Here is a 16,268-nt window from a genome sequence, read left to right as displayed (position 1 = left end):
GAAAAAGGAATAACAGAAGGGATACCCAAAATTTCCAAAGCAGAAGAATCTGTGAGCTCTTCCAAACAGAGGCAAAAACTGCCATCCAGAGAGCCTGGATGCTTCACAGCACAGGAGAGCAGTGGACACTCGTCAATACTTAGCCATCAAGAAGCAGGTTCAAAGGGGCCCATTATTCAGTTAGCTTTCAGGTTTGATAAATCTTTATTGAACTGTCTTAAGCCAAGAACTGTGCTAGGCACTGGGGATACAGAAGCAGTTCTTCTGTCAAGGGGTTTGCTGTGAGGTGAGGGAGGCAGACTAGGAAATGGGCAACTTGAATGCACTGCTAAGGCAGCCACTGGCTTAGAGGAGTGTGGTAGCTCATGGAAGGAACACCTCGTAAGTTATTTAGAGAAGACTTTTTGGTGGAAGTGATGTCCAGAACGAAACCACAGGAACTCAAAGAATATAGTGTCTTTCAGAAAGATTACAGATGAGAAATGGTGGTAATAGAGTGAAGAAGACATAGTTTGAAGTCAACTAGTGGATCGTGGTATCAGTTCTAGTTCTGTCAGTTCTAGTTCTGTCAGTTACCAACTGTGTGACTTGAAGCAAAAGTCAGTTGACGTCTCCACCATTAACCTAAAACGTGGGCATAAAAATGTATACCTCATAAGGTTATTGAAAGGAGCAAGTAGGATATTATATTTGAAGACTGTCGTGAAATGCAAAGTACTATAAAGTTGAAGTATTATTAAGTGAAATAATGTATATGACTACAGCTTAGCATAGTGCCTGCCATGTAGTAAACCCTCAGTAAATGGCAGTTGCCTTCTGCTGTATACCACTCACTTTCCTGGTTTGGAATTCCTGTTCCCTTCAGAGATGAGTTTCTGGAGAGCTAGAGCCACATGACATATGCTGCTAATCTATACCTCAGTGTCATCTCCTGACTCTTTCTTTCCTCTCCCATTTTCCAGAGCTAATCCCACAACCAAGCTTTTTATGGCTGTTGGGTGGTGTTTCCATGTTTTCTTTCTCCCCTCTTACTACCTTCGTGGCAGGAGAAATACGGGCTGGAAAATGATGAGGTGAGTGCCCCGTTAAAAGGGGCCCTGAGATTTTGCTGTAAAATGATTCAAAATCTAACATTTTGGAAGAATTTTTGGCCTCATAATGGATTTGTCTGTCATTTTCCCAAAAGTGTAATTTGGAGATATCTTGATTCTTTTTTTCCTCAGTTTTTGTTGAGCTATAATTGACATATAATATTGCATAAGTTTAAGGTATGCGACATGATGATTTGATATATGTAGATGTTGTAAAATGATTACCACAAGTTAACATCTATTACCACATGTAGCTACAAAACTTTTTTTCCCTTGTGATGACAACTTTTAAGATCTACTCTCTCAGCAACTTTCAAATATGTAATACAGTATCGTTACCTAGAGTCATCATGTTGTTTGCTACATCCTCAGAACTTAATTTATCTCATAACTGGAAGTTTGTACCTTTTGACCACCTTCATTCAATTTCCCCAAACCCTGCCTCTGGCAACCACCAACCTGTTCTCTTTTTCTATGAGTTTTTTTTTTTTTTTTTTTTTTTTTTAAGATTCCATATATGAGTGAGCTCATACAGTATTTGTCTTTGTCTGACTTATTTTACTTAGGACCTTATGATAAGTGTCCTGATTCTTAATTTTATATAGCATATCACTCTTTGTTTAAAAACTTATTTCTTTTTAAATAAGCTTTGGAGGTTATACCATAGTATGGGTAGGAATGATTTTTTTTTATGGTAACTCCATATTCTTTAATGAAAAAACTCAACTGTTTTAGTTCTGTGTTGCTAAGGGATTAATAGTGCAATGACTAAATTAATACTGACAGTGAGAAGGGTCTTGAAGCAACTGAACAGTTGGCTTATAGAAAATCCAGGAGGAAGTATAGAACCAAGTGACCCTGTCACTATGAATCTGTTTATTACTCTTTGTTTTTAGGTGAGGGCCAACTGCAGAGGACACAGAAAGGCAGGGCAGGTGTGTCTAGCTGATCAAAACATGCCAGCAAGTCCAAGCATAGTGCTTGGTACACAATTGGTACTTGATTATTAAGCACCCATTCTACCCAGCACTGTACCAGGCACAGGGTTTAACAGTGAGAGAAACAGTTCCTGATCCCAATATGCTTGTGATTCAGTGATAGAAACAGACTCACAATTAAGCAACGAAGGCACAGTGGTAAAAGTGCTATCCTAATATAATTTTGCACAAAGAACTTTTGGGGCAAATAAGAAAGAGCAACGAATTGCCTAGGTGGGAATGAGGTAAATGATACTGCTCTAGAAAATGTAAGGCAGCATTTATAAACTGGATAACAGCACAGGATAAGTAGGTAAGGGTGTTAAAACTGTTTTTGATAGCTAGTGAGGCAGAATGAAAAACATTATCTTCATAAAAGGTGCTGATGGGGATAGAGCCAGGACCTGAACTCAGGACTTGTGATTCCAGGTCGTCTACCCTTCCTATCATATAATGCAGCAGCTTATTATCTAAAAAAAGCAGCACATATATTTTTATAAATTGCACATGTAGTTGAGTCATTGTAGGCAACAGATCTGGAGAAGGAGATGTTTTTCCTTCAAGGTTTCAGACTCATCTTTTCTGGCAGCTCTTCTTGGGCCCAACTCTGATGTTTAACTTCTGATTGCACACGGGGCATGTGATGTATCTGTTGTTGTGGGCATTTAGATGGAGGAAGAACACTGGAGAAACCTTTTGTCTTTTATCCCTGGACTGCTGAAAGAATGGCTTCGTGGAGAAGTCAAAAGGGAGTAATGAGCAGGGGGAGGCAGCCTCTGCAGCTGCACATGGTTAGAACAGGTTTGACCACCACCCAGCTTCTCATTGTTACCCCACTTTCCTGCTCAGACTGATCCTCCCTGTCCCACAGCCTGCCTTCTGCATACAAAAGGACAGATCTAAGAGCATAAGAGCAGTTGCTAGTCCAGAGGGAATTGAGGAGGATGGGTAACAATTAAGAGTCAGCCCTATAGGTAGTCTTGGTGGTAGTGAGAGGGGGTCCATTTATATTGTCAAGGAGACTCATTCTCATTCTGTAGGAAGGCATACCTCTATTCCTCAGGGGATGTCATCTATGAGTGGGGGGTGGGGGATGGCTGCAGGGTGGACTGATCCTGAGAGCACTGTCAGGGAAGACCTATGACAAGTCCAGGACTCTCAGACTGAGCTCTTGACCTCTCAAAAGCTTCTGTAGGAAGCCTTGCTTCTTATGCTGCAGAAATTTCAAAGACACTGGACAGAAACTAGAAAGAGATGACCAGACCTTGAAAGAAGTGTGGTCTTCCCCCCTAGGATCTCAGAAGTCTGTAAAGCTAGATCTTACTCTAGATGAGCCCCTTGGATGTTACCTTCTCAGTAGAGGGAAAGGAAATCACTCCCTTCAGTAAGAAGACAAAGAACATTAAGGGATGAGCAGAGAAGCATTTTAAACACAAAATACTTTAGTAGAAAGATGCATGGACAAAAGAGTCTTTGACTCTCCCTAGCACCACCCAAGGCAACAGTATAGCAGGTATGTACCAGTGGCATGAAACCAGAAAAACTCCCGGGAAGCCCTGGGGAAAAGCATGGTTTCCTTAAAGAGACACTAGTAGAAGTAGAGATTATTTTCTTTTAAGCCTTTTTTTGGTGAATTGAGTGATTTAACAAATCTCTGAACTACTTCTGACTGCTGGTGCTGTTGGTTTTGTTCTATTTTTTCTTTTTGGTGTTATCCAGGAAGTGCCGTGTTGTGTGCCAATGAAGAATACCTTTATGATTCTCACTCCAAACAGGGTAGAGCTCTTTTTTGAACAACTCATTATTCTTCATAATGACTAGAGAGAAGCTGACTCCATGGAGAGAACCAACAGCCAGAGAGAACTGGATTAGCACAGTTAGAGAGACAAGAGCTGTTCACAATTTACAGCCTTGGTCAGCATTCTGAAGACCATATTGGATGGAAGCAAAGCCTCTAGGATAAATCAAATAACAAAGGCTGAAATTTCAAGGGCTAAACCAGTGATTTCCAACTTCCTTAATTAAAAATAATAACATGCATCTCACCTTTCCCAAAGGTTCTGGTATAATTTTCTTCCTTACTGTTCACTATTATCCTGCTGGGAAGATTTTATCCAGTTTTATTTTCTGTAGGTTGTATTTTGAAAGTAATAAAGATTAAAAAATTTTTTTCAAACATAAAATGACCACATTTAATATACTTTTAAGAAGTCCCCTGCCCTACCCTGGAAATTTGGTATGCTTTTTAAAAAATCATGCCCACCTTCCTCACCTCTTAAATACCCAGTTGAAAATGCCTGGACAAAAATATGTAGAGACAAAGATGATGATTTTTGTAATAAGGGTGTTGAAGCAAGTTGTGCACATCTTATTACAGGATAGACTGCACAGGACAGACTTGTGAGGTTGGATGCAATGTGAACACATACTGCTCTTTATAAAAAGGGTCAGTGGATTAAGAAATGTTTCTGCCCACAGCTCTGCGTAGGGCATCCTTGACCTCCTTGTTCCTCAGACTGTAAACAACAGGGTACAGCAGGGGAGTGATGATGGTGTAGGTCACTGAGAGAAGGAGGTCTTGTTCTACAGAATTTTCTGACTTAGGCTTGAGGTAGGCAGTGGAGTCACAGCTGTAGTGGACCATGACCTTAGTGAGGTGGGAGGCACATGTGGCAAAGGCCTTCTTCTGGCCTTTGGCTGAGGCGATATTGAGGATGGTGGAGATGATAAGAACATAGGAGATGAAGACCAGGCCCATGGGAACCAGGATCACCTATAAACTGACAACAAAATTGATGATCTCATTGACAGTGGTATCAATACAGGAGAGTTTTATGACAGGGAGGATGTCACAGAAGAAATGACCAACCACTCTGTTACCAAATGGTAAGGTAAATATGGATGTCACCTGGACAGCTGCCATGGCCAGGCTAGTGCTGAAGGCTCCACACATCAGCTGGACACACACCCTTTTGCTCATGATGAGTGTATATCTCAGGGGGTTGCAGATGGCCACAAAATGGTCATATCCCATCACTGTGAGCAGAAAGCAGTTGTTGATGGCCAAGGTAACAAAGAAGAACATTTGAGTGGTTCAATCCAAGGAGATTGGCTGGTTCTGGGCTATGAGGCCGGAGAGCATCTGTGGAATGGTGACCAGTGTGTACACAGATTCTGAACTGGCCAGGATGCTCAGGAAGAAGTATATGGGCATGTGGAGGTGATGATCAATGTGGATAATGGTCACGATGATGGCATTGCCAGCCAGGGTTAATGTATACAGGATGAGAAAAACTGCAAAGAGGATGATCTGGTGTTCATGGAATCTGGAGAATCCTAGGAAAATGAACTCTGTCACTTCTGTGAGGTTTTTTCTCTGCATTCTTCAGTTTCAGTGCCTGAAAGCAATGCAGGGAGTCAACATGGAGAAATTCCCATCGTGGCCTCTAAAACAGGGATAGAGAGAGAAGTGTGGGGACACACACACATGCACACACACACGAGTCTATTTCCTCACTGTATAATCAGGAGGGTGCTGGCATAGCTCTATGGCTACTTTAGCCTCCTCCCTTTATTCAGTTTTTTCTGTCTCCTTAATCTTTTCTTAAGCCTCTAAGGAATGACCAATATGTGAGACTACTTCACATGTCCTTTAAAGTTCTTATCCTTATTATGTTGTTGTTTTTGTAGAGCATGGGTGGAAAGTTGTTTCTTTTAATGACATGTAAGCTGCAGGGCCCCTGAGCCTCCACCATCTCAGCTTTGCCTTTGTTTGTCTTCTAGGGAAAGTACAAGAAGCTGGCACAACAAAATGGAGATGAAAGAGTTAGACTTACTGAATTAAAATCACTGGTGCCACTTAGGAAAAACTTCTGGGAACAGTGTACAGGGAGCAGAATTAATCTCAGGAGAGTTGATCTTTAGGGACACATTAGCGGCAGTGAAGATGAGGTATTGGGGGCTCAGCCAGGTTGGTCTAGGTGAGACAAACCGTTGGCAAAGTTACTTTGTTGTAAAAGTATTAACAGGGATTTGAGGATTTAGGTGTGAATAAAATAAGGAGAAAAGGGGGAAATTGTTGGAAAAGAGAGGAGGACCAGCAGCATGTCAGAAGGCTGAAACTTTAATGAAAGAAATAACCGATTTCTTTTTGGCAGAGGGAATTTTAAAAATAAAAGAGGTGTAATAATTGATTTTAAATTGTTTGCTAAACTATATTGTGATGTAAAACCCCTCAAGAGCCCCAAACTTTCATTTAAAGCTGTCATATGTACAATCTTGAGTTAGTGGTATTTGGGAAAGTGGAGAGAATTGGGTGATGGCAGTGCAGAAAAAGGGTACCATATACAAGAGGTAAAATCCAGAGGGAGGAAGAAAAACTTCTTGCTAGTAATGATTGGAAGAAGTACAAGGGCCTCTCTTGTCCTATCTTCCCCCTGGCAAGCACACACAGTATTTCCTGGAAATTTGGTGAGGGACTCTGGGATTGCCACCACATATCAAATGGTGGTTTGAACGATTTTCTGCAAAGAACAAGATAATACTAGCAGGCTGGAGGATTTTGGCAAATCTAGGAAACTTACAGTAGCAATCTAGGCAACATTCTAGATTCTTAGTGAATCTAGATTCCTAGGAATCTGGGAAACACAATCTAGAAAATGTTGTGGATATTCTGGAAAGTACTCCATTGTGGGAAATAAGAAGGTAGACATTTAAAGTAGAAATGTGTGTGCCACTAATTAAAGTAATTTATATTAAGAGGCTGCCAAGATACCAATTGGATAGGTAGAGATGAAAGAGTGTCAGTGCAACTCTAAGCAGCTTTTAGGAAGGATGAGGTAGAGCTGTAGAGCTGTGGCTACTTAAAATTAAAGGAAAAATTCAGTTCATCAGTCCCAGTAGCCACATTTCAAGTGCCCAAACGCAACACATGAGTAGTGGCTACTCTGTTGGGCAGCACGGATATCAAACATTTCCTTCCTTGGTGAAAGTTGTGTTGAACAGTGCTACTCTAGTGTACTTCCATAGACAGATGTGTGGAATGCATTAAATAAGGGCAACAGAAAAGCTATATAAATAACAATAACACGGTGGGTTGCCATATGGTTAAAAGTGTGTGTCTGTGTGTGTGAATGCATATATTTATATATGCAAAAAGTCTGAAAGAATATACAGCTGATATTATCACGGGTTAACCATTATCTTCGGGTGGGGTGAGATTATAGGAATCTCACCTATAATATATGGTGAGATTATGAGGATTATGGCCCTTATTTTAAATTATTTTAATTTTGAGCATAAATGTATAGCTCATAGATAGTTTGGAGAAGTCAAGGAGGATGACAACTGAGAACAGGTATTAGATTGAGTAAGAAGGAGGTCACTGGTGAGGTACTGGCCAGTTTCAGTAGAGTCTTGGGATGGAAGGCCTGGTTACAGGGAGGAAACAAAAAAGAACTTTTAACATGTCATCGATGAGAACAGCAGATCGTACGTGCCTTTCCCCTTTTCTGATGAGCCTATTGCAGTGAGTTACAAAAAAATGGTTAAGAAGGTATTAAGCCAGGAAAGCCATAGACATATTTGGAGTAGGGAAGAAGAAGAAAAGCTGAATTGAGTCAGGAGGAGGAATAAAATCCCTGGTGTCTTTAGGGCCTGAAAAGTACTGCTTTCACCCCGAATCAGCTGGATTTGCTATAAGTATGCCTCAGGTAAATATAAAGTTACTTTCTTCGAATAAATTGTAAAGTTATAAACAGGATGGCCGATGACCAGGGAATGTGGCCCAGGTACATAAGCCCAGGAGAAAAAGAGGGGTGAGAAATAAGTTTATTGCCTGTGGTGAACATTTGAATTGGATTGAACAGACAATGAAAGACTATCTTAAGGCAGGATATTCTTAGAACTTGAGAGAAAAAATGCAAAAAGAAGGCCAGCTCAAGACATGTGGGAGCACATAATGCAAATGTTCAATGCAAATGTTCAAAGCAGCATTCTTTCCATGTTAGTATTTATTTAGAGGCAAGGTGTGTAGTAGGTGAGGGAAGGGTGATGTTCTGCCACTAGGAGGAGCTATCATTTCTCCTTCCAGAGGAACTCAGGCACAGTCGAAGCTTCCACATGCCCTTTAGCCAAAATAAACAAAAAGCCCTGTAGTGATTGGGATTCACCCTCCATAAAGTGCACTTTGGTGGTTAGCTGTACTTCCTAGAATAAGTGTCATACGCTCATAACACTTGGAATATTTTTCCAAGTATTCCTCCCGACCATTGCTGTCCACATCAGGAGTTCTAGGGTGCGGTTCACTCCATCTTGTCACGTCCCCAGGGATGTTTTAGCATTAAGGACTAAGAATACAGATTAAGAGCAATTGCCTCCTATCTCACTTTTTAACCTCTTTTTTTTTTTTTTTTTTTTTGCGGCATGCGGGCCTCTCACTGTTGTGGCCTCTCGCGTTGCTGAGCATAGGCTCCAGACGTGCAGGCTCAGCGGCCATGGCTCACGGTCCCAGCCGCTCCACGGCATGTGGGATCTTCCCGGACCAGGGCACGAACCCGTGTCCCCTGCATCAGCAGGTGGACTCTCAACCACTGCGCCACCAGTGAAGCCCGGTGTCAATGAACTTAAGGATGATTTTAGCACCAGATGGCTGCCTCCTTTTTCCCCCCTGGTTGCTCTTTTGAGTCACCCCAGCCAGAAGTGACTGTAGCTGGGTACTGGAGCAGCAGCCCTTCTACCACCCAAATCTGGTTCCTCTCTGTGCCTGAACCCTCGGGGTGTTTCTGTGTGAGGGACACACCAGTAGACAATCTCAAAAGCATAGTATAGAATAGAAAGGAGCTTTCAAAATGATTTAAATACTCCAGAAGGACAAAAACCCTGTGGGGGAGTAAGAAGACTGAAATGTGCTCATGCATGAAAAGTTTAGTCATGAAGCCAATACTCCGACTAGAGGAAAAAGAAAAAGAAGATAGAGGGGAAAAATAATTTGAGGGTATAAAGGAAGTACCATTTGCAAAGGGAAGAAATTATGACAAAACTCATGGGTACTTAAAATTATCTACATCTTTATAAGCAAAATCTGTGCCTAGAAACAGAATCTGTTTTAAAAAGTAAAATATGCAAGGTAGTCAAGTCTCTATAATTATAATTTTGTGTTAAAAAGAGTTGTGCAGCTAAAAAAATAATGACATTGTCTTTTTGCCAAACTTGCCATCCTTTCCTTTCCTTTCCTTTCTTTTCCTTTCATTAAACAAAATAGGTTTAAGGATCCAGGAATGGAGGAGTTGACTTCTTAAGAAAATGATGATTATGTGAACTATTTGAATAAACAAGAGAACGATGACTTTTCTTTGGGACAGAAGCCTTCTCATACTCAAAGGAATTCCCCCACCTTCTTGAGTCTGTAGAATCTGCCTGTGCTCTTTTCTGGTTTTAGAGCATAGCGGGCAATTATGACTTATTTACAAGACGTCACTGTAATGCCAAGAAAACTGATTGTCATTTTTTTTGCTAGAAGAAATAATAGAATCTTGGTACCTTACAAAACTCAGCCTTATTAGGTTCTAGGTCAGCCTTATTACATTATTAGGTCACTTACAGTTCACTGCACTCTGGCTGAAGCACAGGGTGACACACTCGCCCTGAGCACCTCTGACCTTCAAGGAGCTGCCCCTTTAAATCTGATTTGGAAGGGACTCTCAGAGGAGAATTCCTGTTGTCTAGCTCTTGTCTCCAGGGTTCATTTGCCAAGAGACTTACTATGCATCCCATGGGTCTGTGTGGAGTCAGAATCCAGAAATGAGCTGGGAGATCTCATTACAAATGGATCATGCAGGGAATATTGGGCAAGCTTTGGTCTCATATGGCCTGGTTCTTTCTTTTTCTCCTGGAGAAAAATAGCTCAACTCAGACAAAGATGTGTTGAATGTCACATGGCACTATCTTTTGTTCTTTGGAATCCATGTTAGTGTGTTGCCCTTGTTTAGTTACTATCGGTGAAAATGCACTTGTATAAAAGTCAGATGTGGTGTCCCTTAGTGTCTATGGGAAGAACTTAACCCATTTCTGCTACTAGCAGGAGACATACATGGGTTTGGTTAAGGAAGGATTAGGGTTGGGAGCAGAGACTGAAAATAGAGCATGAATGTTTCCTTTTGTTTGTAGGAATATACCAAGAAGTTTAAGGCAGATGATTTGAAGTTTTAGGTGGTAAGTCTCATTTTCCTTTATGTCTTACTTGACACTTAGCACTTACTTGGTGCCAGAACATGTACTGAGTAGGTGCTGTGAATGTCTCATCACATCTAATCCTCACAAGAACCCCATGAGGTTACAATGAGAAGTTACTGTAGCAGCTAGAGCTCTGGATGAAATGCTTTACATTTGTCTTCGCCTCCTTGCTCCAGACACAGTTGGATCAGCCCCTTGTAGACTATGGGCCTCAGTGTAACTTATCAATAACACTAGATTAGTTTTGCTTTGGATCCTGTGGTTGTATGTGACATGATGTGTGTACCTTGACCACTGCCCCAACATATGGTGGAACCGCTTTGCATCTCCCATATTGAACTCACAGAAGAATGGCCACGGCCAGACAAAACCTAATTCTGGAGCACAAATGGAGTTTAGTTTATAAGTTAATCAGCTATTTAGTCACATCAGGGTAAGGATTAAAGGTGACTCAGGTCATGTTTCAGTTTTCCTTATGTTCTTCGAATGTTCTTGGATACCTGTTCTTTGTAAATAGAGGAAGTACCATGAAGGCCTAGAAAATCTCCATGTTACTCTCCAAAGGTGACTATACATTGCTGCTTTCTAGTGAGGACAAGAGAAAATCTCTTTTTTTATCCTCACCCAACTCAACTCTGAGCTAAGGCATATCCCAGACTCAAGGAGACCTTGTTGCTTTAACCTCAGACCTCCCCACAGTTCCCGTATAAAACATAGAGAAAGCTTCAAGCCCTCTCATTAGGGCAAAGTCCTTTATAGACTTTTCTGGTAAGCCCAGCCCTGAGGCCTGTTGCTAAATGCTCCAACCTACTTTACTGGGTCTGGTGGCTGCGTCTTTGTCCATCCTGGGTGAATGGACGCACGAGTTAGAAGTAATCACTTGGAGACTTCCCTGGTGGTGCAGTGGTTAAGAATCTGCCTGCCAAGGCAGGGAAAACAGGTTTGAGCCTTGGTCCGGGAAGATCCCACATGCTGCCGAGCAACTAAGCCCGTGCGCTGCAACTACTGAGCCTGTGCTCTAGAGCCTGTGAACCACAACTACAGAAACCGTGTGCCACAACTAGTGAAGACCACGTGCCTAGAGCCCGTGCTCCACAACAAGAGAAGCCACCACAATGACAACCCAGTGTACCACAATGAAGGGTAGCCCCTGCTTGCTGCACTTAGAGAAAGCCTGTGCACAGCAACGAAGACCCAATGCAGCTATAAATAAATAAATAAATAAATAAACAAACAAATAAATAAATAAATAAATAGGTAAATAAAGTAATTACTTGGTTATTCTGAAGCCCCACTGGATGCTGTCTTTTGGCTTCATATTCTGTTATCTGTGGGCAAAGCCTGCCTTATTTATCATATGCAGGAAAATTTTCTTTGGGGTCCTTGCTTCTCTGAGAAGGGACTTAATATCTGTTGAGGATATGCTAGACACTCTGCTCCATAGTTTTCATAATAATGAAAATAACTAATAATAACATCTCACAATTATTTTTTAGTGTTATAATTGGGAAGACAATTACTATGCTAAGTGTTGTATCTTAAAGAGGTAAGCAGAGACCAGATTATGGGGGGGGCATGTCAAAGGGTTTAAGTTGTATGCTGTATGAGGTGGGGATCCGTGGAAGGATTTTAAACTGGGAACTCGTGAGCAATATCCTTGATGACTTCAGGATAGTATTATGAAAATCAGGCATTGTATGGTACCACTGGGATTTTTGAGGGAAAAAGCCATGTTTGCCCTTACCTAAAATGATTCCAGACTCTCATACACTTTCAGTTTTCATTCTTGCTACTTCTAGTTTTTTTTCCCCATCTCATTACTTGCTATTAAGTTCTCAGATGTTGCTTATCTCATTATAGTTGTCTCCTTGGCAGAAGCTCAGACCTCTTTTTGATTTTGTAGCTGGAAAACCAAATAGAAGGATTTCTGTTGCAACTCCACACACATTTTGAGTTGTTAATACGATTATTAGTAGCTTGTAAGTGTTGCTGCTGCCCCACTTGTTGAGTGTTCTGGCTTTATGATATACCTTTTTAGTTACTTAAAGGTTTCCCTCCCCATAATTTGCAACCTGATTTTTCTGGATAATGAAACACCAATTTTCACATATAAGTAGACATAAGAGAAAATATTTGGGACTATGGCAAGCATTAAACAAATGCAGGTGGTATAATACATTTTTTTAATTAGGCACATTGTAGACAGGGAATTCAAAGAAGAAAGAGCTATAGATCTAGGATTTAGTATCCAGTTGCCTTGAGCAGAGCTCTTGGGTGTTGGTTATTTCATTTTCAAGTGCTCTTGTGGATTCCAGACCTCAGCCCCACACCAGGGGCTTGATGACAACATAGACTTTCATTTCATAGTTCAGAGCCTGCCAGTCCAGGATGGTGGGATTGAGGGAGTAGGAACCCTGATACACAAACTAGATCTCTTCGGGAGACAGCAGAGAGTCCCACATGTACAAATCCCCAATCTCTCCCATAAAGGACTGGGTTTTATCAAAGCCTCCTCCATAGGAATCCTGCTCCTGGCCCAGGACAATCTTGGGGTTAGCTCCCACAGAATAACCCTGTCTCAGGCCCTTTTTCACCAGCGGCTTCCCATTGACCCAGAATTCGACAATGCCTGTGGAAGACTCCCAACTGGTACAGATGTGCACTGGGGTGGGGAACTCCTCAATAACTCTGGCAGTAGCTTTGGTTCTTCCAATGTATAAACTGTACTCTCCAATTCTGTCTTTAAAAATTAGCAGCTCATTATCCTTGCCCTGGGTGTTATAGGAGAAGAGGCTGTAGCCACAGGAGAGATCACTATAGGCTCGAAAACACAAGGTAACGTTCTGCAGAGGCTTCTCCAGTTTTGTGACCAGGTTCACGTGGTCAGTAGAAGATTCTCTAGGGAACACAAACACCTTCCTACTGAGGTCTGTGGGAAGAGAAAGAAATATAGTGACCTTCACCATTAAGTGCAGGGAAAAAAATCACAATCTTTTTCTCATCTCATGCTCCTTGATCACGCCCTGACCACCCTACCTTTCTGAGCAAAGCCTTCTGGAAGGCTGGCGAGGACAGAGACCCAAAGCAGTAGCTTGTTCATGTTCTTGGCCTGGGGCTGTTACTGCAGCAGCAGTGACCAGGATGAGGGTACAGAGAGCACAGTGGTTGTTCACTCAACTGAGATTCACATTCTTAGGCCTCAGGCTATTCGGGCTTTATATGCACCTCTGGGTGAGGATGGGGGGATGGAGAGCACCGATAATGTATGAATGATTTTCCGGGCCTGCCCTCTGGTGCCAACAGTCAGAGCTATTGGTGGGGAAGGAAGGGCTGGAAAATCAGTGGGAGTTACTTATTAGATACGGGGAACGGCCAGAGCCCCACCCCTCTGTGACCCAGATTCTGGTGCTGGGAAGAGAGTGGTGTGGAGCTGCAGTGTTACGGAAGAGATGAGACCACACCAGGAGGGCCTGGCTCCACTCTCCAGGGGCCCCTCAGGGTGATGGCCCCGTGACTTCTGTTTGTGGATATTCTGGGATTCCGGTTTTGGCTGAAGACCGTGAAGCCTCTTCACCTTTGTTTAATTCAATAGTTAGTAATAGGTCCATGCCATTACTAAGGGGAGCAAGAGAATTAGAGTATGTATTTTCTGTCTCCCTGAAGCTTAGTATTTTCAGCTACTATCACTCAGCTCTTTTTCTTCTTTTGACTGTCATAGTGTTTCTTTTTTTTTAAATTAATTTTTATTGGAGTATAGTTGACTTTCAATGTTGTGTTAGTTTCTGCTGTACAGCAAAGTGAATCAGTTATACATATACATATATTCACTCTTTTTTAGGTTCTGTGCCCATATAGGTCATTACAGAGTATTGAGTAGAGTTCCCTGGGCTATACAGTAGGTTCTTATCAGTTATCTATTTTATTTATAGGAGTGTGTATACGTCAATCCCAATCTCCCAGTTTATCTCCCCTCCCCACCCCTGCTTTCACCCTTGGTAACCATAAATTTGTTTTCTACATCTGTGACTATATTTCTGTTTTGTAAGTAGGTTCATTTATACCTTTTTTTAGATTCCACATATAAATGATACCATATGACATTTGTCTTTCTCTGAATTACTTCACTCAGTATGACAATCTCTAGGTCCATCCATGTTGCTGCAAATGGCATTATTTCATTCTTTTCTTATGGCTGAGTAATATTCCATTGTATATATGTATCACATCTTCTTTATCCATTTCCCTGTCAATGGACATTTAGGTTGCTTCCATGTCCTGGCTATTGTGAAGAGTGCTGCAATGAACATTGGAGTACATGTATTATTATTTTTTTTTTAACATCTTTATTGGAGTATAATTGCTTTACAATGGTGTCTTAGTTTCTGCTTTATAACAAAGTGAATCAGCTATACATATATCCCCATATCTCTTTCCTCTTGCGTCTCTCTCCCTCCCACCCACCCTCCCTATCCCACCCCTCTAGGTAGTCACAAAGCACCGAGCTGATCTCCCTGTGCTATGCAGCTGCATACGGTATTTGTTTTTCTCTTACTTCACTCTGTATGACAGACTCTAGGTCCATCCACCTCACTACAAATAACTCAATTTCATTTCTTTTTATGGCTGAGTAATATTCCATTGTATTATATATGTGCCACATCTTCTTTATCCATTCATCTGTCGATGGACACTTAGGTTGCTTCCATGTCCTGGCTATTGCAGATAGAGCTTCAATGAGCATTGTGGTACATGAGTCTTTTTGAATTATGGTTTTTTCAGGGTATATCCCCAGTAGTGGGATTGCTGGGTCATAAGGTAGTTCTATTTTTAGTTTTTTAAGGAACCTGCACACTATTCTCCACAGTGGCTGTATCAATTTACATTCCCACCAATAGTGCAGGAGGGTTCCCTTTTCTCCACACCCTCTCTAGCATTTATTGTTTGTAGATTTTTTGATGATGGCCATTCTGACTGGTGTGAGATGATATCTCATTGTAGTTTTGATTTGCATTTCTCTAATGATTAATGATGTTGAGCATTCTTTCACGTGTTTGTTGGCAACCTGTATATCTTCTTTGGAGAAATGTCTATTTAGATCTTCTGCCCATTTTTGGATTGGATTGTTTGTTTTTTTGATATTGAGCTGCCTGAGCTACTTGTAAATTTTGGAGGTTAATCCTTTGTCAGTTGCTTCATTTGCAAATATTTTCTCCCATTCTGAGGGTTGTCTTTTTGTCTTGTTTATGGTTTCCTTTGCTGTGCAAAAGCTTTTAATTGTCATTAGGTCCCATTTGTTTATTTTTTTTTTTATTTCCATTTCTCTAGGGGGTGGGTCAAAAAGGATCTTACTGTGATTTATGTCACAGAGTGTTCTGCCTATGTTTTCCTCTAAGAGTTTTATAGTGTCTGGCCTTACATTTAGGTCTTTAATCCATTTAGAGTTTATTTTTGTGTATGGTTCTAGGGAGTGTTCTAATTTCATTCTTTTACATGTAGCTGTCCAGTTTTCCCAGCACCACTTATTGAAGAGGCTGTCTTTTCTGCATTGGATATTCTTGCCTCCTTTATCAAAGATAAGGTGACCATATGTGCGTGGGATTATCTCTGGGTTTTCTATCCTGTTCCATTGATCTATATTTCTGTTTTGTGCCAGTACCATATTGTCTTGATTACTGTAGCTTTGTAGTATAGTCTGAAGTCAGGGAGCCTGATTCCTCCAGCTCCGTTTTTCTTTCTCAAGACTGCTTTGGCTATTCGGGGTCTTTTGTGTTTCCATACAGTTGTGAAATGTTTCATTCTAGTTCTGTGAAAAATGCCATTGGTAGTTTGATAGGGATTGCATTGAATCTGTAGATTGCTTTGGGTAGTAGAGTCATTTTCACAATGTTGATTCTTCAAATCCAAGATCATGGTATATCTCTCCATCTATTTGTATCATCTTTAATTTCTTTCATCAGTGTCTTATAGT

The 16,268-nt window shown here is 41.2% G+C and overlaps 2 protein-coding genes across 2 annotated transcripts; both read right to left on the bottom strand.

Moving 5' to 3' along the window:
- Positions 1–4,523: 4,523 nt before the first annotated feature.
- LOC307068240 (putative olfactory receptor 10J6) lies at positions 4,524–5,450 on the bottom strand (the record flags this gene model as incomplete). Its single annotated transcript, XM_079726010.1, is given in 3 exon segments — positions 4,524–4,841; positions 4,845–5,162; positions 5,166–5,450. Coding segments are annotated over 3 exon segments (921 nt in total).
- Positions 5,451–12,726: 7,276 nt separating this feature from the next.
- APCS (amyloid P component, serum) lies at positions 12,727–13,400 on the bottom strand (the record flags this gene model as incomplete). Its single annotated transcript, XM_079726092.1, has 2 exons — positions 12,727–13,229; positions 13,337–13,400. 2 exons carry the CDS (start codon positions 13,398–13,400, stop codon positions 12,727–12,729), a joined length of 567 nt encoding a protein of 188 aa, XP_079582218.1.
- Positions 13,401–16,268: the final 2,868 nt, after the last annotated feature.

The sequence above is a fragment of the Hyperoodon ampullatus genome (genome assembly GCF_949752795.1).
Source record: "Hyperoodon ampullatus genome assembly, chromosome: 2".
NCBI classification, from domain to species: domain Eukaryota; kingdom Metazoa; phylum Chordata; class Mammalia; order Artiodactyla; family Ziphiidae; genus Hyperoodon; species Hyperoodon ampullatus.
Note: the sequence above shows the minus strand (reverse complement) of the source record. Positions and strands in the feature narration are given on the sequence as shown.